Source organism: Apostichopus japonicus, chromosome 2, assembly GCF_037975245.1.
Source record: "Apostichopus japonicus isolate 1M-3 chromosome 2, ASM3797524v1, whole genome shotgun sequence".
Lineage (NCBI taxonomy): Eukaryota > Metazoa > Echinodermata > Holothuroidea > Aspidochirotida > Stichopodidae > Apostichopus > Apostichopus japonicus.
This window is the reverse complement of record NC_092562.1, coordinates 2,309,407-2,333,281: the sequence shown is the minus strand read 5'-3', so window position 1 is coordinate 2,333,281 and position 23,875 is coordinate 2,309,407. Positions and strand designations below refer to the sequence as shown.

Here is a 23,875-nt window from a genome sequence, read left to right as displayed (position 1 = left end):
GAACAAACTGTGAGTACAGCATTTTATATAGGCCTATCTTGTTAATATGTCATATGGTCTGCGTGCTGAACAAACTGTAAGTACAACATTTTATAGAGGCCTATATATCTTGTCAATATGTCATATGGTCTAGCGTGCTGAACAAACTGCACGTGAGCACATATAGTGACCCTAAGTTTATCCTGTTTCTGTATCTGTGGTGGTTTCGAAGATTGTTGTGATAACACGATAACATATATAGTCAAATATAGTGTTAGTTATACCTTATCATGAACTTGTTGTGTTACAAATACTCGCAAAAACATGGGAGTGGGTACCGGAAAGCTTTGGTATCAGGGATGGAGATCATTCCCATATGGTGGCACACTCCGGTTAGAGTCTATATCCATCCGCCCGATTGTTCTCCTTCAGGAAACGTGCCAAAGAGCAGCAGAAGAACACCTTTTTTGACCTGTTATCAATCATGATCTGTTTTTTTTTGTGGCTCGCATGTTGAAGAGCATGAATAGAGGTAAATGTGGTGCAAACATTGGGTCAATTAAGGCTATTTTAGACCCCTTTGGGCCGATCCCAGTTGCAGCGCATGAAAAGTGTTTACTACTGAGTGAAGAGGTTTGTTTACAAGTGACAAAAACTTAAAGCTCTGATAGCAAACAATCTGCGCGGTCTTGATACGAAAAATCGATGGTGCCATGAGGCCAACTTGTCAGCTATCCGGTGTGATGGGTAGCCTTTAGCTAGTGAGGACTTCTATCTAAGCTTAGAGACCACATTATTTTTGTGATTTAGTGTGTAAGTCAAAAGGGCTTTACATGGGCGTATGCTACCAAAGAGAGCGTGGTGGCCAATTGGCTAAGGCGTCATACTCGTGATCCAAGGATTGCTGGTTCGATTCCTGCCTAGCTCATTACTTTGTGTCCTTGGGCAAGATGCTTTACCTCTCTCCGCCCATGGGTTAAATGGTTACCTGTGAGGTAACTTGTCATTGGGCGCAGTATATAACTGCTGCCGATTGGACTCTGGGACAGGTTATCATTCACCAGGGGTAATAGAACGCCTGTAAAGCGCTTTGAGACCTATCGCTGGTAAAAAGCGCTATATAAAAAGCAAATATTATTATATAATATTATATGCCTCGGTGTTATATAGGACCTGAATCCCGTAAGTGATTTGTTTACTATTGCACCCCAGATTTGGCACTAGTTTTATGCTTGATCTTAAAAGAATCGGTTTCGGTTCATTTACCCCAACATGTATTTATTCATCGAAGCAAACCATAACAAACTTTGTCAAGTTGAATCCTTAAAGAATCGAGAAAGGAACCAATGATCGTTTATTTATATCTGGTATAGTACTATACATAACATAAACTAGCAGCAGTAAAGTTGATGGGTATTGATGACGCTTTCTGTGTTATAACAGTGTATGCAGTCGAATACGTACTAATGTAATCTACATCGTTATTGCAACACTATTATGGCCGTTATCAGTATGCACTCCCGATATCTGGTACTGACGTGTTTTGTATTCCTGGTATTGCCGAACTTAGCCAATTCACAACGTAAGTACAACTATTTCGACAATAAAATGACCTACGGTTGGTTTCCTTTGTATTATGATTTTGAAAAGTTGAACAGTATGCATGCATAGATAGATAGATAGATAGACGGACGGACGGACGGACGGACGGACGGACGGACGGACGGACGGACGGACGGACGGACGGACGGACGGACGGACGGACGGACGGACGGACGGACGGACGGACGGACGGACGGACGGACGGACGGACGGACGGACGGACGGACGGACGGACGGACGGACGGACGGACGGACGGACGGACGGACGGACGGACGGACGGACGGACGGACGGACGGACGGACGGACGGACGGACAGACAGAGACATATATATTGATATCGGACCTTTTATATTCAAATAAACAGTCACCCAACTTGATAATATATAATGCCTTTCTCGTCAGGGAATATTTGCAATCTCTTTCCCAATCTCTGCCAAAACGGAGGGACATGCGTCCAGCAGGGCACAGGAAGTATGCTTAATGTCGCTTGCGATTGCCCATCGTCATTTACAGGACTGCGTTGCGAGACGGGTATAGTATATTTTAATTACAAAAATTGAAACCAAGTGTACTTTTCTTTTTACCAAAAAGGGGTCCTATTTATAAAAGGGAATTACAGTTTTGAGGTTTTTGACAGTACCGGGGGCAATTAATGGCGAAGTAATCCCTCAATAACAGTAAAACAGCAACGAATATTTTTTTATTATACAATGCGTCTGTGTATGCATCAGCTATACATGCACTGCGTGTATGTATATGGTATATATGGTCACATAATCATGAACCGTAAAGGTGTACGCATGCATGAATAAACAAGCATTGTTTGAAAAGACAAAAACCTTCAAGCTTGTAAAATGTCAATTATCTTGAAAATTGCCAAGATGCACGCCATAATGAAATCTTTCCCATAGTATCGAAAGGTGTAACGAAATTATGTAGAAATTGGAAATGAAATAGGTACGGAATATATCAAGGAAACTTTGAAGAGTATGTTGTAAACTTTGCACGGTGGCCATTTCTATAATAACAGCTAGTTGCTACTTCCTTCCAGTATTACCATGTTTTACAGCTCATGACTAGGAAAGGATGAATACATGGTCAATACTGGAAATATTACTGAGATCGAAGAGCAAAGAATCCTGCTAATGTAGGATAAAATAGTACGTTTTGAGTATAGATTTAGACATATATACGTGACTACACAGTACCCCCTATCTTTCCCTATACAAGCTTTTGTTGTTGTAAAAGGTGGGTGGAGGGGGTGGTGGGGGGTGGGGGGTCGAGTAAGTCAATTGAAGTTATGGAAATTAGCAATGTACACCATAGGGCAAAGTTATTGCGTTAATTTATTGCCAACATTTTAAGCTTCAATGTAAAACAAATATAACCGATGAAATATCCGATGAACTGATGCAATCTGTCTTCAACCTGGCAGCAGTATATTGTGCTGTGAAGCATTACATATTAGTAATCAATATATTGAAGTGCACCCGTCCCAACCTGATATCTTGTTGAAAAAAACAGTGGAAGAATTTAAAGTGGAGGATTTTGAGTGGACAAATTTAACCGAAAATAGATTGTTTTGAACGTTAAAACTCACTAAAACATGGAAATCGGTTGGAGAATTTGTAAAGCAACAATGAACTTGTTTCATTACACAATGCGTCTATATATTTCTCATCTTATTCACACTTTGTTTACTCAATTAATAGTTTTAACCCTCCTAAGTTATATGTTAGCTGTTTTTTTCTTAGTCGCGATGTAAAAAAAAAAGGCGGGAATGTTATTGTTATTTTTGTTTCACAGGTTTGAGGTGCTACACATGTACTACAGAAGTTGAATGCGATGCTGAAAACGTGCCGTACGAATCCTGCGGTATCGTTGATTCTATTTGCATAGGCATAAATGTTACTGCTACTGTAGTGATAGGTAAGCAATAACATTCGAATTCGAATTCTTTCCATTCGAGTAGAAATGTTTATACGCGAAATTTTAATCAAATAAAGGAAACACGAATTGTTAAACATGATCATTGCACAACTGATCAGGATATAACTCGTTTTTTCGTTATTTATTTAATCATTTAAGTGAAAAGTTAACCGAGTGGAAATGAGAACCATTTCAACTAGGTCGTGTCTTTTCGTTGCTCACGTGTTGTGTAAAAATTGTTTAAGGCATTACTATAGTAGAACATTTTACTTCATTCTGAAATAATTGCAAATCTCATTTTCTTTTTCATATAGAAAATCATTAATTGATAATACAATGATCCCCAACGAAAGGAACTTATATTTCCAATGTATCACATTAATGTATCTTCGGGAATCAATTAAAATCTATTCCAACTTTTCTCTTGACACACTAACCATTTAGAAGCAGAAGTGATGAAGTTGTCGGCTAGGGCTTTACCTTTTTATGCATTGTGCTTCGTATCTGCAGGCACTCGGTCGTTCCCTGTTGTTGAATTTTTTCGAGGATGCTACCCAATCGCTTTTACAACCGGTCGAAACGAATGTTTAAATGGAGAAGAATATTTTGCTCTTAGTGTTGAGCCGTCTCCGTCAATTGACCTTCAAGATGCGGATGGATCAGTTTGCTTTTGTAACGGTGATCTGTGTAATAGCCAGCCGTTGTTTTAGACGAGAGAAGGAGAGCCATTAATTGCGTAAGCCTATATCATTGGTGGATTGGGAGTCTAACAAAATACGCGATAAACAGAGAACTTGGTTTAGTTGGACTCAAATGATCTAGACTATTGTACAATGTATACTCCGTAGTATGAGCGATGAAAATGTTCGTTATGCAGGCGTCACACTGTCGCGAAATTGACACCAGATGGCCATACGAATATGGAATTTTGAATTTCGCACGAAGATGGCCCCGAACTTGGTCAACAGCCAATCAACAGCCGAAGCAAGTACGATGCCTACAGAAGGTCACACGATGGCACCCGAACCACACACGAAGGCAACACGAAGATGTGCATTTCTATTTAAGTAGTTTACCCGCAGGACACACGAAGGCCACACGATGGCTACACGACGACGTATTGATAAGTACATTGTCGAATGCTAGAAAGGCAAATAGCAAGAAATGACAAAGTGAAATAAAATAATGCTTTGTTATTGTAAGAGGAGGTGCTGGGCCTGTAAGAAGTGCTCATCATGTTCTCTGAGGTACATCAAAAGAAGCAATGCTGCTGCTTTCTTTTTCCTGGTTGTCTCATCACCAAAGTATGCCATTCTGCAGGAACTGAATTGTGGTTAGTTGTGATTGTGATTGTAACTTTGGGAGTTACACACGCCTCTACTCTGTAAAGTTGCTTAGGGCTGACTGAGGAAGATTCTTTGAGGCTGGCCTTTATATGTCCACGTTACCATGACACCTGGGAAACGCTTGAGGTTCACAAATTCGGCTGTCTTCGCCGACACCGTGGTCCCATCTCGATGTCATCGTACTATACTACGATGGTTACTCGACGGCATTGCGAGGGCTTCACGTATTCGTGTTACCTTCATAAGACAATCGGGCAGCTTCTTGTTTCCTTCGTATTGTCTTCGTGATGCGAAAATGCCCGATGGCACCGATGATCACACGAAGTAAAAAAGAAGATGACACGATTTGATAAGATGCCCTCACGATGGCCTTACGAAGGGCAAAATGGACACACGAATTCAACACGAAAATGAACCTTCGCAAGGTCTTCGGGCAATTTTTTGGCATGCCAAAGATTTTGCCACCACTCACGAAGTTGCTGCCGGAGCCTGAAAAACTCCACCGGAGGTCATACGATGGCTTAAGATGCCCTCACGAATGGCCCGATGTTTTTACGATCAGAGCCGAATTTGAACATTGTCTTTATCGTGTGTCCATCTGATGTCAACTTCGGGACAGTGTGACGCCAGCATTAGAATTGTATACTGTTTAGAGGTTTGGTTTTTGGTACGCATCGCGTACTAGTGGTCTGAACCGGTCGTGTGGCCGTAACACATACAAGGTAATGATGCTACCACCTTCCGCCCCCTCTCTGCCCCCACCCCCATATATTCTATGATAGTACTAGCTATGGCAGTTCTAGCCTTTCGGGATGACTCACATGAAACGTGACATTAAACATTAAACCTATACAATAATGCTATAATCGGTCATTTCTACTTACTTCCCTACTCTTCCCCCAGCTCTGACCCTCCCCCAATGAATTTGACATTTAAACATGGATATGAACGATGTATTATATTATTCTATTCGCTAAGGTATATGCTTTCTATTCACATGTATGTTACATTTTGCGTGCTTTATCTAATTATCATATACCACACACACAATTTGAATAGCATTCATTGCACTAGGTCTATTTTCTGATCTACCTTTGACTCGTGCAGTTTTTAAGCATGTCGGAAGGGAGGCTCAACACATAGGACAAACAGTCATATGTATGTAGGTGGTCGAATGGCTCGTAGCTTTGCACTTTCGCAGCCGGGTGCCGTAGCCACGCCAGGGATGTAGCCAGACATTTGACAGAGTGGGGAAACTTTTGGCCCAAAATGCCTCCCACGTTGCAGGAAATAAATAATTATAAAGGTATTGCCTTACGTCGCAGACGAACTTTCATGAGAAAGATTGAGAAGGGTCGCTTAACTTCCTTCAACCTGAAAGAGGACAAATCGTATTCCTGCTTTTAGTTAAATTTTATTTTTCGGGGAACTCGAAGGGGGGGGGGGGCTGCTCACCCCTGGCTACATCCCTGAGCAACAAAGGGGGTATTCTTGGGCAATACTCCCAAATTTCGGTTATTTCTCCGCCATATCTTTTCAAGTTTCTGGTTTTCATATATAATATCATATGTAATATCACATCTGCTATAATATATATCATATTCAGAATAAAAATCTGTTAATCATTCATAAAGGAATGTAAAACAAAACAATATCAATAAAATTTAAGGGTGGAAATACTAATAAAAAATATCATATTTTATTAAAAGTGACACCGTGAACACCAAACATGAAACTCAAAAGGATTTTTTTATTAAGGCAAATTCTTTATTATGAATAAGAGTTGTGTAAAAAATCTGACCCTGTAATGATGCTACGAAAAGTGACTGTACTTCACGAAGAAATTTGAAGAAAATTATTAGAGGGAATAATGTATCGATATCACATGGTCCGAGATTTCGGCATGTTGTCAGCAAAGGGTTTACAGGGTTAACACATACAACAACATACATGTGATAGCAACAGCACAATGTTACAACGCAGAAAATTACTTTAATAACAAAGAAACATACATTCTTTGTCGCATGGCTATATTCATTATTGATTAATTAACCTGGATACACATTTTGGCAAAAACAGTAAGTGAGAAAAAAATATCAGCCTTCCATCAGATTACAACTATTGAATAAAAAAGGTTGTTTTCTATTCACAATTGGCAATACGACAAGCCTTGCATGTATTTCCATCTCAAAAAGTAAAATGAGAACTTTTTTTTAAAAATTAAATTGGTTTGATAATGCAGCTATTTACGCAAGTTTGCATGAATACATGAGTTAGTGAATGGTATACAGTCCAACGATGAATGTACGAGTTCTTAATTTAGAAATAACGAAAAATACAATAAAAAAGAAAATAGAAACACTAAAACAAATCCAAATATACATGGAGCCAATATACATATACAAAGAAGAAAACAACAAAACCGGTTTGCCATGGGTAAATGAATAAACTATATCTGAAATACAAAATATGGCTTCAAGCTGTTTGAAAACTAGAATACAAAAGGAACTACTTTTGCTTATTTACAGGGATCAATATGTCTGTCATTTTTGCACCAAAGAAAGCCATATAAACAAATAAGGTATAAAAAAAATGGATATTAAATGACAGTGGAAAACTGGTTGAGCACTTCTGAACATCGTAAGTAACTGATAAACTACTAACCTTAATAACTTCTAGTTGTTAAACTTAACAAACTGGCAGTCTTCTGAGTACTTATCCAAATGCATGTTTACTACATTCTTGTTGTAATTTGAACAGACACACATGTGCTCATATGCGTATTCACTGCAAAGACCAAAGTTAGTTACAGTTTCAACAACAGTTTGATGCATTCTCGTCTAATGCCACACTGCAATGTTTAATGGACACCGGTAAGCGTGCATATTTGTTTTATGCCAAAGTTCAAAGCCAGAAGTCAATATACAGTATCTATATGGCTATCAACATAATAGGGCATTCTCTATTATGTACGTACCATTCTCAGGTAGTAGTACTGTGGTATTACACATTAACGCTGATAATTGTACCTTTGGTATTAACTAGAGAGGTCATCAGTATTGGGATTTATCAATAAATACATTTTAATAATTAAATATTCTTTCCAATAACAGGTCAATGTTACACCAACCCAGTAAGTTAATGTTAACTGTTCAGAGCTCTTTCCTTCGCTGAGACATTTCATTGTTTTATTAAATGTCTGGAAATAAGACAACCTAGAAATGTACTTTTCAATATATTTTTGGCATTGTCAGCATCATCATTTAGAACAGCCTCATTTTTCCTCTTATATTACAAACAAGGATTCCCTTACTTAAAAAAACTTAAGCTTGTAGAGCAACTGTAATCACCAGTTTCCATATACAGGAATTTACTGTTAGTAAATGTGCACGAAAAAAGTATGACAACTTTTCACTGGAATGACTATCATTCCTCACGTATAGAGTACTGTTTACGTATCCTTTCTGCATTACATACCATCAAAGAAAGATCTACAGCTTTACAATGTAAAGACTGACTTTAACACTTTCTTCATTACAAACCATCAGTGCGTGTGCACAAGAAAGTTTGACAACTTTACACAGTAAACGCACACTTTCCTCGTGTACAGTTATTTAATGCTTTAAACATCACATATAGTGCAGGGACGTAGCCCGGGAGGGGGGGGGCAATGGGAGCGATCGCCCCCCCCTTGAGTACCCCGATAAATAAAGTTAAACTAAAAGCAGGCCATATCTTTAAAGCCCTCTTTTCAGGTTCTCAATCTTTCCCCTTAAAGATTGTTTGCTACTAATTTCTGTTCATTTCCTGCAACATGGGAGACATTTCAGGCCAAACTTTTCTTTATATATCATGGCGCTCCGTTAAGTGTAATTATGCTGCATCAGTGTGTGTGCACACAAAGGCAAACAACCACACATCTCCTATACAGAACTTTTTAAAATTATTTATACATCACCTAATATCAGTGCGGCATGTGCACAAGAAAGTTCGACGTTACACCGCATATCCCCCTCCCCCCCCCAAAAAAAAACAAAGAGAGAATATGACAAGTGAATACTGTGCATATTGTTAACATCAATGAGTAGAAACCTAAGTACTGGTATCTTAATTGTAAGATTAATGGCCGAGCTTAGTCACTGTTCTGGTGTCTGTCAACTTATGGAGAAGTGGAATAAATTAAAATCTGGAAGATTCGTTTCTTGACACTCAATAGCATTAAAAAAACAAAATGAAGAATAAAAAAGAGTTTAGGAAATAACTAGGTTAATATATTGTAAGTATGACTGTAATCACCTTTTTATGCAGATTTTGGAGTTTTGTAACTAATCTGTAGGCATTTCACAAAATCTAACGAGTGTGATTAATAAAAAATAAAAAAAAGTTTACAACGTTCATCAAGTCAAAATATCCCTAACAGTAATGGTTATTTTACCAGTAGCAGGTGGGTAAATAATCATTCCATTTCCATTTGATCCCAATAACCTTTTAGCTCCAACAATTTCTATAATATGATATTTAAAAATAAAACGAAAAAAACAAAAAAACAATCTCAACAATTTGATATGTAACCTAAGGTGATTAGTAGTGCTTTATAAGACTTCAAACTCTTTTCGATAAATATCAAAACTTGTCCAAAACTGAAGAAAATAGCTCAAACTTTTTTTTAAGTATGATGAACATATCACATACAGAAACAATATAATCAATTTAAGTATTACCTGAAGTGATTATGAACCAATAACCAAAAGAGAGAGGGAAGGGGTGGGAATACTTCAATACTGAATACAGTGAAAGGTTTCAATCGGCATGTCTACCACATACTGTGTATAAAACAATGAATACCAAATTTATGAAACAAAAGAATGCAAATGATGCTAAACAAATAGTACAAAAATATGTAAGAAAACGTTTTCTGACGGACACTGACTGAATTGAATGAAAGACTACCAAGTTGGAAGCACCCTGGGAGGTTACTGTAGGTCATCAAAGTTGAAGCATTTTGAGGTAAATTAATTATGTGATACAAACGACGATGTGCAAAGAATTGAGTTGCTGGAATGAACAGCTGCAGTGAAGGCAAAGAGTTATGTTGGGAAGACTTTAAGATTTCCTCCTTAATTAATTAAATCAAATTAAATTAATTGATTTTTCTTAAAATTGTTTTTGGCAGGAGATTGTGGGTTCACATTGGAAGGTAACAGTAGCATTTCTGACAGTCTTTCAACTGATGAGTGAACACTTTTTAATGTCTTTATAGATTTGAAAATTTCAACAAAAACATATTTATCACAGAACAGAATTTTTTTCTGTACTGTTTTTAACTCTTAATTTTAATGCCTCCAGTTTTAAAACTCCAGTTTTGAAAACAAAAAGGAAAATAACTGTTTTTTTTTGTGGTAATATAAGAATATACTGTGTTTAGTTAAGAGAGATTTTGATGCCAAATTGGTCAACTGCAACATGTACACGAATTTACTTGTGGTATCAAACAATACAATATTAATGGACACAGAGATAAAAGCACCATTCCTCTGGATGGCCTGTAAGTAAATATTCAAATTGAAAAAAGCTATCAAAGGAATAACTGTAAATAAATCTACTGTACACTCATGCTGAAATAGTGAGTGCATTTCATCCCCCCTGCCCCTACCGACCCCCCGGTCCCCACAAAGAATAATGTATGCATACGAACGAAATATCCTTTGGCACTTAACTAATGGTGTATTTTTAACTAATGTTTATTAAAGTTTATCAACTAAAGGTAAAAACAGCACAGTATTTATCCCCCCCCCCAAAAAAACAATCCATACTGAATGTAGAGCAAGTGCAACAGCTTGACAATCTCTGCTGTTGACAAACAAACTTTGGAATTTCATATAAATTATACCATATAATATTTGTGATGTCAAACATGGACAAAACAACAAAGAACTGTACAACATTTATTTTTTATTGTTTTCTATTGCTGTTATAAGAAGCTGTTTACAGAATTGAAATCACTGTCTAAAGTAGACAATTTATGAACTTGATCATACCACACAAGCCTGAATTGACATGTCACCACACGGCTGAATTATTTTCCAAATGTTTTATGCAAAATTTTCAGATTAAATGAAAAGTTACTGTACAGTAGTTCATGTTTGTCAAACACATATTATTGCGGTTAATTACCCTCCAAAAATTAAGAGAATATTAAACTGCTATTCTTTGTTCTTTCCAAACTTCCCTATTTTGTCTCTGTTTTAGAATCCGAATTTATCATCCCTTTCTTTATGGAGACTGATCAACTTCTGTCTCCAGGGAGATGATGCTTAAATTTGCTCTGTTTTATTCAGAATAAGTTATTAAACAAACCAAAAGGTGAAGGGAAACTTTTCCAGGCCCTTCCGAGACATGACAGAAAACTCGTCATGAGCTCACAACCTAATCTATTCTTACCCTTGCAAAAGCACTTGATTTGATAATGCAATGATATGACGATAAAAATGAAAAGAACAATATTATTATAAAAAATTGCCTTCAACCTTTGCAAAAGCGTATCAAAAGTGAACAAAAACGTCTTTAAACCAAGACACAAAAATATATTTCTAAGATAAACAAAATATTTGAAAGAGGTGTACAGAATTAAAAAAAAGAAAGCGAAAAGAACCGAAATACTTGCCAAAAACTGGAAGAAGTTAAGCGCTGCTAGAAGAGAGTCTTGTTACTCTGTGGAGACCCGTCTCTAACAGGGTGAGTTGACTGTTCAGTGTTTGGAAAGAAGGCCTCTGAGTTTCGTCCAACTGCCAGCATGATTTCATGATATTATATATAGGGGCTGGGGTCTCCTCTGGGCAGGGAAGCTGGTGACCCTGCTGTGTCTGCAAGAATACTTGCTCCAGATTCATCCCGACGTACGGCTGTTCTGCATAGCTAAAAAGCTCCCAGATGAGAACCCCGAAGGACCAGACATCGGACAGGACGGTGAATTTGTAGTACCACAGGGACTCAGGGGCAGTCCACCTGACCGGCAGTCTCTCATCTTTGCTGCCTATGAAATAATCCTCGTCCTCGAGATACCTGGCCATTCCAAAATCGGAAATTTTGACTTGCATCAGCGCGTTGACCAGACAGTTCCTCGTGGCCACATCGCGATGCACCAGACGCTTGTCCGACAGGTAGACCATTCCATTGGCTACTTGCCGAGCAAAACTGATGTGGAGCTTGCGAGGCAGGCCTGTCTCCGATTCTTCCTTGTCGAAATATTCCGGATTTCGAGGATTCTTCATTTGCAAGAACTCCTGGAGATCGCCCTTCTCCATGAACTCTAGCAGTAGGCAGAGAGGTCTTCCGACGAAACACACCCCCCACAGCTTGATCACGTTGATGTTGTTGAACTGGGACATCAGGACAGCCTCACGATTAAAGTTCTCGGCTACTCCGCTGGACGCGCTGGTCTTCAACATCTTCACGGCCACTACCATCCTCTGATCGGCGGTGGATGGGTCTGCAGCCGTGGCTTTGAAGACCCTACCGAATGCACCCTCCCCGATGTCCGCTACGAATACAATGTCATTCCGAGGATATTCCAGACTCTCCAAGAGGGGATTGAAACTTCGGTTGAAATTCTTGCCGAACATCGGATTGTGCGGAACTTTTCGGAAGTCAAAGCTCTTCGGAAAGGAATAGGGTGGGTACCTGGTCAGAGACCTGTACTTGCGGATCGCGATGGGAGCCGCGGCCACCATCACCAGTAGCACAAGCAGAGCGGCAAAGATGATGAATAAATATCCACTGATTTCCAAACTGTTCACTGGTGCGACTTCATTTGGTGATTCAGGCCTGTTATTTGTGAATCCATTTCCATCTAAAGCTCTCCAGCTGACCATGGGTGGGGCTCTGGAGTTTGTCGTTGTGACAACTGGAACAGGACCTGTGAATACATCAATAGAAGGATGATATTTCCCTTCATACAGAATAGAGGAAGTGATCTATTTTCAGAGACATAAACGTTTTGTACGCTTGCTGTCTGTTGTCAAATAGGGTATCGGAGGGTGTAGAAGTGAAACAGTATAGGGCTAGATTTGTTATCTCATGATAATTAAACATAAAATAAGCCATTATTAAAGTCTATTACTGTAGAGATTTTTGAAAAAGATAGAAAAACTTAATTTTTTCCCCATCAAAATGATACATACCTTACAAGTGTATGCAAGGGTATCACACAGACAAGTGCTAGCATGGGGGGGGGGGGGGTGATAGGGTTAAAAATTTCCAATATTAATACTAGGTAACTAGGTATTAAATTTGTAGACCGTACAAACATCATAAGTTTGCCAAAACATATCTTCTCTCATATTTCTAGTGTGACATCAATTTGCAGCATAGGGACAGACATAGGTGATCAAAATTGTCACCCTGTAACAGTATCTTCCCATCCCACACCCCTCCTTTCCTTTCTGAGAAGACAAATAAAGTATAACTAAATTTCCCTCTTCCCACCCCCACCATATCCCCCTCCCCTTCTTGCCATTGCCTGATACTGGCAACCTCTCTGGATTTCATTACCGCATGTAGGTATGTCACAGTACTGTTTCTCCATCGTCCCTTTCCGCACAAAGCACCACGGTCTACTCTCTAGGCCACCAGGATTCCTGCAGTGATTTCGAGAGCTTTGTAACTCGAGGAAGACCGTCTGTGTGTATCCGACTTTCTGATACAACTTTAAAACAAAGAGAATTAGATCAAAAACAAAAGATTTAAAAGAGAGAAAAGGTTGTGTCAGTGCAATCACACAAGTGAATTATCCAAGACTAACTTTGACAACTATTGAATATGATGTTTTCATGGAAAGTATACCACAGATATACATGTTGTAAGCGCATAAAACATCAATAACATTGTATTCATTTTTAGAAAAGCTGATTTCTTCGCACTATGCAGGGTGAGTTGTAACCATGTAAAAATGTCCATATACATCATAGTTTTTATAATATTGCAAGATGTATCGCATAACAAGCCATACATTCATTTTCAACCCTGTAATGTCAGGTCAGGATTGGTGGTCCATGCTACACCCACATGTAGCTTAGGTCATACATAAGTGTCAATCCAGTGTCCAACCCACTTATAGGAATCGGAGGATACAACATCTCGGTTAAAATCATCACTACCCTCCAGTTACGTAAAAACCCTCACAGCCAGCACGAACAATACTATGACCCCATCCATCTTACTACCCCAATGAAATATAAAACCTGCCAATATCATTTTAGATGCCAGCAAAATCGAACCATTATGGCATACTTTCATTATAGGAGAAACTTTGTAAAAGTGTCCCTCGTATTGACATTTATCGCAACTACCACTACTCACACAGAGCTCATATACAGAGTATCGTGTGCCTAATTTACTCCACATAAACATGCCCGTATTGTCATTGAAATGCATGGCAAGTTCAAGTGGTTACCAAGAAGTAAACAAAGTAATGAAGTGCAATAAGAAACATGTTGCTACCTGAATTAAATGTTTTGAGGCAAATTGCCAAAAATTGTTATCATAAAAAATCTTACCTCTTGATTCCAGTTTTGGCAATAGCTTCCATTTTCTGTGATATTTTGTTGTCCTTCGTAAGTGTGGCCATTACCGGTCATGCAGTTAACTGAAGAGAGAGGGTTAAATTCAATGCTTGGGCTTTGATATATATATATATATATATATATATATATATATATATATATATATATATATATATATATATATATATATATATATATATAGATGAAAACTTAACAGTGAAAGGATCTGTAAGGAATCAATATACGCTTCTTCATTCACTACATCACATTTCGCACAGTCGGAAAAAAATCTGCAAAAATACTTTTATCATAATGGTGGTCTTCAAAGGCTCTCACAAACTTTTATCATGATCAAATGAAGTTCATTAAATGCTACCCAGATAAACTAACTGTCCACCCTCATATTGGAAAACAACAAAATTCTTACTGTGGTTCAGCGCCATGCAGCCCTGCCGAAAGGGACCTGGCTAAACTCGACGGTCCTAACTTAGAAAATATTTATAGTCGTGCAGTGTGTATTTGAGTGAGTCTACCACCACTGATCCAGATTTTGCCCGTTATGAAGACGTGTCCGCATTCATTTGGAAAATTCTCTACTACGTGTAGTGTCTTCACAACTCGCGGTCAGTAGTAGTGTGCAGCAGTTCATTTCTGGCAGTGGTTCACGACTGAATATGGACAGTTTTAACGTCCGTAACCAATCTCAGGGAAATGAAAATTTGAGCTAAATTTCAGCACTGGGATATTTATTAACAGAAAAAGAGTCATTGTGTGTGGTCAGGATTAAGAATGAGGGTCTTCGTAGCTATCGAAAGAAAGGTTATGACGGCCGAGTTGAGTCGGGCCTTGCTCGGTCAGGGCAGTTTGGGGCCGGCTTGAGCACTCCATATGGCATCATTAAGGTTTCCTCAAAAGTTTTTAAGACCTGGAGAAAAAAAGCTGCAAATCAAGAAGACACTAAAAACAAAAAACTTACCAGTCCTTGGATGTAATGTCATATCTGTGGAGTAACAGAAACATAAGACACGTTTAAAAAAAAAGGAAGGAAACATGAGTATGCTGATGGGTTAGGAGGGTAGGGGAAGGGTGGGGGCGAGAGGAGGACAATAAAGAAATCTGAACGGTTCCAAAACAAGGTATCCTCTTCATAAATTTAGCCCTAGAGGAATGATCCTTCCAGATTACATGTACTATTAAGGAATATCTTGAAAAACAGGATAGTTTTAATAGAAATATTACCAGCACTCATATTTTTCTCTTTTTTTATTGAACTATGACTCTTCAAACTAAAATTTCTGAATAATTGTGTTCCTTTAATGTTAATTATTAACTTCGTAGTTGTGTAAAAGTAAGTTGGCCTGACGTTTCAATCCTAGCAGGATCTTCTTCAAAGGCTAAATGACAAGTAACAGTAGGGACAAAAACACACACATAATACAGACAGGTTAATGAGCATGGTGAACACAAAGAGACAGATGTAAGGGGATTAGTAGACAAGGGATGGAGAGAAGAAAGAAAGAAACCAACAGGGGAAGAGGAGAGGAGGTGGATAAACAGTGGAGGGACAAAGAGAGGATTAACTTCATAGTTCAGGGTTTTAGTCAATTACAATCACAGATTTAATCTTCTGTCAAAGTATGGTACCAAATGTATGCAGCTATTTCAACCAAAAATGTAGCATAAAGTGTAATCACGTGAAGACCTTTTATTTTTTATTTAATTATTTATTTAATTATTTATTTTATTTTTTAATATTTTCTTTAATATTTTTTTTCACGTGAAGACCTGCTAATTACATACTGAAAGTTCCCCATTTCTGAGGTATATAACCGTAAAAAGAAATGTGACGTCTCTGACAAATCAACCCCGTCTGACTTACCATCAAAGTATCCGGTCCTCGTACAGAATGTGTCCTGGATCGTGAAAGGATCGGCTGAGCAATTAGGGAAAGAACGATACAGTTCCAGGAGGGGACTTTTGATAGCCTGGATCTCTTTCCAATGGTCCAGACACACAAGGTGCTGTGTTGCTAAACAATCCTCACTGAACAAAGAGAAAACAGAAGGGAACAGGTTTGGCAATCAAAAGAACGATAGCAGAAAGCCACTTACGGCTCATAATTTGTGTTGTTTGTCAGCCCAATGTCCTTAAAAATGACCTTGGGCCCTTGCAGTTCAATCTTTCCCGGAGATGTAACTGCTAGGCATGCTATGTAATATTAGCACTTTAATTGGATGGTAGAGTCTGAATGTAACTACTGTACATTGTGTGTAAAGCAAAAACTAATTGGATAATTCTTACTAGCAAGCTACAGACGATTTACCCCAATTATTAACGACACATTTTCTGACCTGGTGATCTCTTACCAAGACCCAAGATCTCATGAGGTGGTCGCTTTGTCGAAGAACGATAACTGAACGATTCTTTCATATAGGATATTAATGAAACTAGAAGCAGTGTATTGTTTTGTAAATGCCATATCATACAGCAATTTTACAAATCTTACGTATTAAAGATGTAGGCCCGACAGATTTGATGGCAACAGTTATATGAGGGTACATCACTGTTTGGACAAGTTTTTGACCTTTAACTATAGCTGCAAATTTGCTGTCTTTGCTGGTCACTCCTGACATACCAAACTTGTTGCATCAACTTCAAACATTTGCGAACCTTACCTCAAATTTAGCCCTTATAGTGGATAATCTTAAAGTAAAATTGTCATTTTAAGCCTGCAGTAAACTGTTGCATAGTGAGCATCAAAGTTGACTTTTCAACTACAGTAGGTTGATGTAATCATGGTATGACCAAGTTTCTCTCCCTGTTATCAAACAGTTATTAGTACTTTGGTACTTCAGGTGATTTTATAACCTAGAGCTAACCTCTGACCTGAGGAAACATACATGTGAAGACTAGATCTTTCTTGTAATGACAGATCTACAAATGAACATACTTGCAGACGGTCGTGGGCTTGAGGTTCTCGGGATCTCTTCGGTCGCACGCAGGGAAGACCGAATGACACAGGAGAGATCTGAAGGCCGTCTTACAGTGCGACGGTATCTTCAACTTGTCCATGTCTGCCAGAAAGCTTGTAACCATCCTCTCCAAGCTACCTGTAGGGTTGTCCAAGCTACCGTTGATGAAGACCTGACCAAAGCCGTAAGACTGACAGTTGTAGCCGTTGTAGTCCTTGCAGTAGCTCAGAGGGTTCGTCACGTAGATGACCCCGCTGCTCTGCCGTCGCCTCACACCGACGGTCGACACATTGTTGAAGGCCTTACAGGTCAGTTTGATGGTGCGCTGCGCACGATACAGAAAGTACTGTCTGTTATACAGTTTGTTGGTGACTGGATCTTGGTAAGGGATCTTGTTCACCTCCCAGAATATGTCTGGTTCCGGATAACCTTCAATCTGGCACGTGGAATTGACCACCGTCTCTCTGGTCACGGTTTGGTTCTGAATGCCCTTCAAGATGACGACAGACTTTTCCACGTTCAGACGTCCGGGGAAAGACCTGACGGAGAGGCCGTCCTTGTTGCTTGCTTCACATGAATAGATTCCCCTATCCTCCCACCGAATGTCCGTGACCTGCAACCTTTGCCCTTTGAGGCTTATACGTGAAGACGAATTTTGGTGGAGTTCTACATCCCCCTTATACCAGGTGATGAGTATCTCCTGATCAGAATCCGTAGCCATGCATCGCAGTGTTACACGGCTTCCGATCGACACGGTCAGGTTTTCTGGTGAGCGGATGATTTCGGGCAGTGCTGCAATTTAAAACACAAAAATGACAAGACCAATTCTGGTACATTAATTGATGAGTTGTCCAAATGCACACACACCATCATGGCAGTAAAAATGATTTGTTCAGATGTTCTAGTTGTTCAGGCCTTAAGTTGGTTATAATCTGAATTCTCAGAACATCCAAATACCCATCTTTCTTTTTCTAATACCTTCCAGCAAATGCTTTCTCTTGGACTATGACAAGCAGTATTGTGACCAAAATGCTGCCAGGAGTCATCGTTACCGCTGCAATTTTGTTTGTTTAACTTGGTCACGATTGCTACTTGGCGGTTGGGTGATACCAGTTGTGGACGTTAAAAGAAAGACAAGGTACTGTTAATCTTCACCATTTCAATTACAGTGAGTTCTTCAAAATGGAACCAGAAACGGTGAAGATACAGGCACAAACTTTAAAAATGAAACAACAAATCATCACCTTAAATTTGTTGCATGAGAAATTTGTGTAGTGAAATCACATATTTCTCTCAGATTAGGATAATCAAAATGATTGCTGGGTGATTGACTAAGTTCAAGGTTCCACTTCTTCAATTTAGCAGAACGATAAACAGTACTTCAGAAACACAAGTTTTGGTGAGCTTATAAACGATCGCTGCGAAAATACGTTTCCAGAAATCTCTTCAATACCTTCTCACCAAATTTCATCTGCTAGTAGTGATCATTCCTGGTCTCGTTTATAGGATCTAGACTCAACGATTGCTACTTGTCGGTATCGCAGAACTAGATAGGATATGATGTGAGAATGCCTTCTGTTGAGGTTCCTTGGAGCCACATTAACAGTTCAGTGCAAAAGTCAGACATACATTTGTAATTTGCATACAGTGACTACAGTAGCTGTTTTAAACAAAAGAATGGATTTCCCTTAATTCTGAGTTAACATACCTTGATACACTGCAGGAGAGGTGGTTGATGTTTCTTCTGGTAAAACTTGTGGTAATATTGGTTCTTGCTGTGACTCTGGTACTTTCGGCTTTTGGGGTGACACTGCCTCTTGTGGCAAATCTGTCGTTGCAAAGTTTCCCCTTAATCCAGCAAAGTCGATCACAATTGTGTTAATTGTTTCTTGAGTTGCTGTATGTACGTAAATTGCCCAAATACGAAATGCAAATTAGTGAGCATTTGATATAGAAACATTGAAAACAAAGGAAGAAGTAAAAGGCAACTTATCTAAGTAATTCAAAATGATATAACTTAGCTACTGTACTGAGAGGAACTTGTCAAAAATTAAAAGCTCTAGTGAAAATATTCCTTTTCCATCCAATTTGATTTACTCAGCTTTAATGAGCGTAGGCACACAGTATAATGTTTACATCACGATACTGATTGGCTCAATTCAAATATACACAAGCTGAAGTCATCAACAGACTTGATCAAGTCTAAACAAACAGCAAAAACATTACAAATAGATCAGACAGTTAAACAAGTAATTAGCGTTCAAGTATGTCAAGGCCCGCCATCATAATGTTTGAAAGGCCACATAAACCAAGTAAGAATTCAACTGTCAAACTCAGAGAAATGGTTCTTGTGACACAATTTTTGTTCTCTAACTTAACTTAACCTCAGATAACCTCAACCACCATTACTCTACATTTCTCTGAGACTTTCCTTTAAATGAAACTATGCAAGCGACATACAAGACAGAAAAAAAACAATAAAGAGTTGATAACTTTGACAGAGGTTAAATGCTGCCATTATGCTAACTAAAATAGCTTCTATTGAGCTAGAGCAGAATGGCATATACTATATATGTACTGTATACTGTCCTACCTTCTCCCACCTGCTCTTCAGCATTCACACAAAGAAAAAGATGAAGGCTAAGAAATGTTAACACCCATAAAAAGTTCCAGTGAAGAAAGGGTGTTGAGCGTTTTGATCTGCACTTTTCTATATGACTCTTTTGTCTCGATAAAATCTTCCAAGTTTTACCCATTTTGAAAGTTTTTCTTGTACCGCATCGTATTATCTAAAGATGAGAGGAAATGGAAAAATACAAAACAAGAATCTGAACAGAAATTCAAGAGGATACATAAAACTGCAATTGCTGTTATTTTACATAAAATAGTACTATTCCTGTTCACAAATCTGTGAATTTGTTCACTTGCGGTTAAAAACCACAATGTCACTGTCAGAAACTTACAGCAGAGGTGTAATAAACAGTATGTAGCTTAATAAACAATCAATCTAATTTAAACAGAAGACAGTGTATCAACTCTTACGAACTTACAATCAATACTATTCATCAACCTGTACATTAACGACTGTGTATCAATTCCCCAATCTTTTCTAAACCACAACTCAAGTCTATCAAGTGAACCATTATATTTGAAACAGTGTACCTATTCTTCCACACGATTCAAAGAAAGTATCACTGATACATTCCTGTACACCAGGGTAAAATCCATTCCTAAAACGTACCTTTCGACCATACAGTAGGTTTCGAGCCTTTCCGCCATGGCGGAAACGACCGAAACCTATGGTGGAAAGGTGTAGAAAGGTATGGCGGTATGTAACAATGGCAGAATGGCACTACATCCCCTGATGGTTTACTTGAAGGCTGGAGCAACAGATTGAAAGGCAAGTTAACAAGTAGGCCAAAGTCATACTCATATTCATAAGCCACCCATTTTTGTAAGGTTACTTGCTAGAATTCAGGTTTATGTCAATGTATACATCAAACAATTTACCACCTAACGCTTGCGGCCAATGGTAACCTAGGGGCCTGATGTAAATACAGAGGCCTAAGCTTATGAGCCCTTGCCAGCTAATACTAACAATATAACTTAGTAACAAGTAACATGTATAATGTATAGCCTAGCCTATTCTAGTTTCTGTTACAGTATCCTATCCGCCGATGTCTGTCACTGGGTAGGTCCTACGACTACGAGCACAGTTATATGATTTGTTCCCGAACTTAGAAAGGAATGGTGTGATGGCGAAGAATAACAAGTAACATACCTCTTCTTTTTGAGTGTTACAGGAATTATTGTTTACAAGCTAAAAAGTTTAGCGACTAATTGCAGTGTTGTACGTAGTCAGAATGTTATTGGACGAGTCGTGTAGGCGTAGAATTGTTAATACTACTAGTAAACAACCCGTACTGACGTTTGCATAAGTTACATACACAGGTGTGAGAAACAAAGTTGTTTACTACTTTTACCCGATGGCAGTACTTATGGGACGCCAAAAAGTTTTCTCCAACGTCAACATGTATGTACTGTAGCGCCGATTTGATGACGTAACTGATCAGAGATCTCCCGTGTAAGCTACTTCACAGAGAATTATACTTGCATTGGAAACAGTCAAACAGAGTCGCTCTTATACGGACGCTATTACAAAAAGCAGATCATAAGATATCAAGGATAAGTACCTCTCTTCGTTTCATATCTAAATTGTCCGCATAATATAAAGCAAAAAAAAAAACTTACACGATAAAACCCAGCTAACGCTTTTGAATCTCCCGAAACAGAGTAAAATTCTAAGAACATGATCATTGGCCAGGCAATGAATCTGATTCAATTCGGTATATTGCCACAAAATGTTCACGATTCGTCCAGATTCACAGGCCAGGTTGTAACGAGGAGCATCATATTCGTATACTAGTAATATTTGAAGTCAGATATTAAAATTCCTTTGGAATTTTGATACGCTGTTGGCTGTAGATACCTTTATAGGCTACACGTAATATACTACTTTATTCGTTTATATGACGTACCCTTCTCAAAAAGTCGAAAACTATGAACAGTTTAAAACCTTTAACTATGCCGACCGTTATCGGTTAAGTTGGCTAAAATTGTTACAACTGTGCAAGTTATAAATTCATATTAACATCAATTTCCAAAAATATATAGGACAAATGAAATGCGTGCAAGTACGAATACGGCCGGGTATGTCCCAAGAAGTTAATATCTGGTAGAGCCAGATACCTACTCAGACGTTTGACGCTGAAAGCAATAATTTCGAGGAAGCATTAACCTTGCGCAAGATCGTGATACGTAGCGGAGGTTAATCACTGATCATGTCGGATAGACGAGACTCAACTATATATACTACTACTTGACGTTGTGAGGAGTCCTTGGCAAGGTGACTTTCAGAGCGCGCGCGTCGTTCTGTTCGCAGTACACAACTCAATATAAAGACGAGTTTCGCTTGTGAGCATGATACTAAATAAGTTATTGCATCACAGAGGTTGTGTTGTAGACTAAGAACAATCAACGTACCATTACATGTGGCATTCTACACACTGATAACTTTTAATCACACGTGGAGAAGGCTAACATAATTATATTGGTAAGACCGCAGTTATGCGCCATGGATATGCATCTCCAACCTACAATTTCCTGGAAAGTATGTAGACAAGGGCGTAGGAACCGGGGGGGGCTGGGGGGCGCCAGCCCCCCCCCCCCAGTGAAAAATATGGGGGGCGGAAGTATCGTTCCGCCCCCCGCTCCGCAAGTCAGAAAACCCCTTTTTCATTTCCAAATGAGAAAAAAAATCTCATTTGAAGCACCAAATTGCATCTAAGGCCAGGTGAAAATGCAAAATTCTTTACAAAATGGAGTGGGTGTTGAAGTGTGCTATATTGCACCAAATTGCATCTGAGGCCACCTGGAAATGCAAAAAAAATCCAAAGGGGAGGGGGACACCCCCTCTCCTTAGACCCCTCCCCCAGGCCGGCCATCAGTCTTCAGCCCCCCCCCCCACTCAAAAGTACCTTCCTACGCCACTGTATGTAGATAAGACAAAAGGGTATGTTGATGTAATTATCATTTTATAGAAATGGTAATGAGCTAAAGAGCTCAAAAAAATATGACGATCGAGTTCCTTAAGACAAGTGACCTAGCTTGTATGTCACAAACATGGGCATTCCCCTTTTTATAGTATAGCTACCATAATTATAGGCATATCCGGTGGATTGCCGTAAGCGCGTAAATTAGTTTCCATCAGAGTTGATCGCGGTACTGTACTTATAGGAGAAATATTTACATAACATTCTGCATTTACATTTATGCGACATCACAAGTAATACAATATTATATTCGTACCTATAGACAACAGCGTAAGGAGCAAGAAAGAAAGGCTAATATTGTTTTTCAGTTTAAAATGTATTTGTCATCGAAGTATGACTTTAATAACTCAGTTGAATCTTTCGAACAATAACTTGATGATTGGGGGGAAAAACAGTTACAAAATGATTTATCATAATTATACTCGTAATCCTTTAAGTTTTTTTATTAGAAGATTAAATCGTACATTAGAAAGAAGGCTCAAGTGAGAAGATTTCGGTATGGCATATATTGCAGATTGAGCTTATAATATACAAAACTGATAAATGTGAGCAAAAATCAAATACAGATTATGTAAGTTGTAAAATACATTTTTAGTACTATGTTTGACAATTTCAAGCATCTGTTAGATATGAATCTAATATTTACTTACTTCATACCACAAATGATACTAATAATTTATTGAATGAATTGCGTTTATTAATTTGAATGCTAACGAAACGAGATTCGAATGGAATTCAAATCATGATTCGAAAGAAGATACAGATAAGAAGATTTCGAGATATGAGAGCACATTGGCAGATTTGAGAACGGGCTTGTTATAAACAAAACAATGAGATACATTTGAGCTAACAGAGTAAGAAAGACATAGAGTAA

The 23,875-nt window shown here is 38.6% G+C and overlaps 2 protein-coding genes across 5 annotated transcripts; one reads left to right on the top strand and one right to left on the bottom strand.

Annotated features, from left to right (window-relative positions):
* Positions 1 to 1,310: 1,310 nt before the first annotated feature.
* Positions 1,311 to 4,378, top strand: LOC139973882 (uncharacterized). The gene is made up of 4 exons (XM_071980770.1): positions 1,311 to 1,561; positions 1,985 to 2,113; positions 3,389 to 3,511; positions 4,022 to 4,378. The coding sequence occupies exons 1-4, from the start codon at positions 1,477 to 1,479 to the stop codon at positions 4,219 to 4,221; spliced, it is 537 nt and encodes a 178-aa protein (XP_071836871.1). The 5' UTR covers positions 1,311 to 1,476; the 3' UTR covers positions 4,222 to 4,378.
* Positions 4,379 to 7,747: 3,369 nt separating this feature from the next.
* Positions 7,748 to 21,331, bottom strand: LOC139973862 (muscle, skeletal receptor tyrosine protein kinase-like). Of its 4 annotated transcripts, none has more exons than XM_071980745.1 (9): positions 21,171 to 21,331; positions 19,983 to 20,178; positions 19,098 to 19,292; positions 17,368 to 18,181; positions 16,297 to 16,460; positions 15,394 to 15,417; positions 14,412 to 14,500; positions 13,408 to 13,561; positions 7,748 to 12,772 (listed from the first exon to the last, which is right to left on the bottom strand). In XM_071980745.1, the coding sequence occupies exons 2-9, from the start codon at positions 20,143 to 20,145 to the stop codon at positions 11,538 to 11,540; spliced, it is 2,838 nt and encodes a 945-aa protein (XP_071836846.1). In that variant the 5' UTR covers positions 20,146 to 20,178; positions 21,171 to 21,331; the 3' UTR covers positions 7,748 to 11,537. The 4 variants fall into 4 exon arrangements, with proteins under 4 accessions (XP_071836846.1, XP_071836862.1, XP_071836856.1 ...); XM_071980761.1 differs by having other exon boundaries at positions 19,098 to 19,286; XM_071980755.1 differs by lacking the exon at positions 21,171 to 21,331 and adding an exon at positions 21,051 to 21,120.
* Between the last annotated feature and the right edge of the window lie 2,544 nt (positions 21,332 to 23,875).

Coding starts and splice junctions, on each gene's coding strand:
- LOC139973882 (XM_071980770.1), top strand. CDS start 1,477: ATGGCCGTTATCAGTATGCACTCCCGATATCTGGTACTGACGTGTTTT. Junction 1,562..1,984: donor GAACTTAGCCAATTCACAAC/GTAAGTACAACT, acceptor CTTTCTCGTCAG/GGAATATTTGCAATCTCTTT. Junction 3,512..4,021: donor TACTGCTACTGTAGTGATAG/GTAAGCAATAAC, acceptor TCGTATCTGCAG/GCACTCGGTCGTTCCCTGTT.
- LOC139973862 (XM_071980745.1), bottom strand. CDS start 20,145: ATGGGTAAAACTTGGAAGATTTTATCGAGACAAAAGAGTCATATAGAA. Junction 19,293..19,982: donor TGAAGAGCAGGTGGGAGAAG/GTAGGACAGTAT, acceptor CAATTTACGTAC/ATACAGCAACTCAAGAAACA. Junction 13,562..14,411: donor GCCAAAACTGGAATCAAGAG/GTAAGATTTTTT, acceptor TTTGTTTTAAAG/TTGTATCAGAAAGTCGGATA.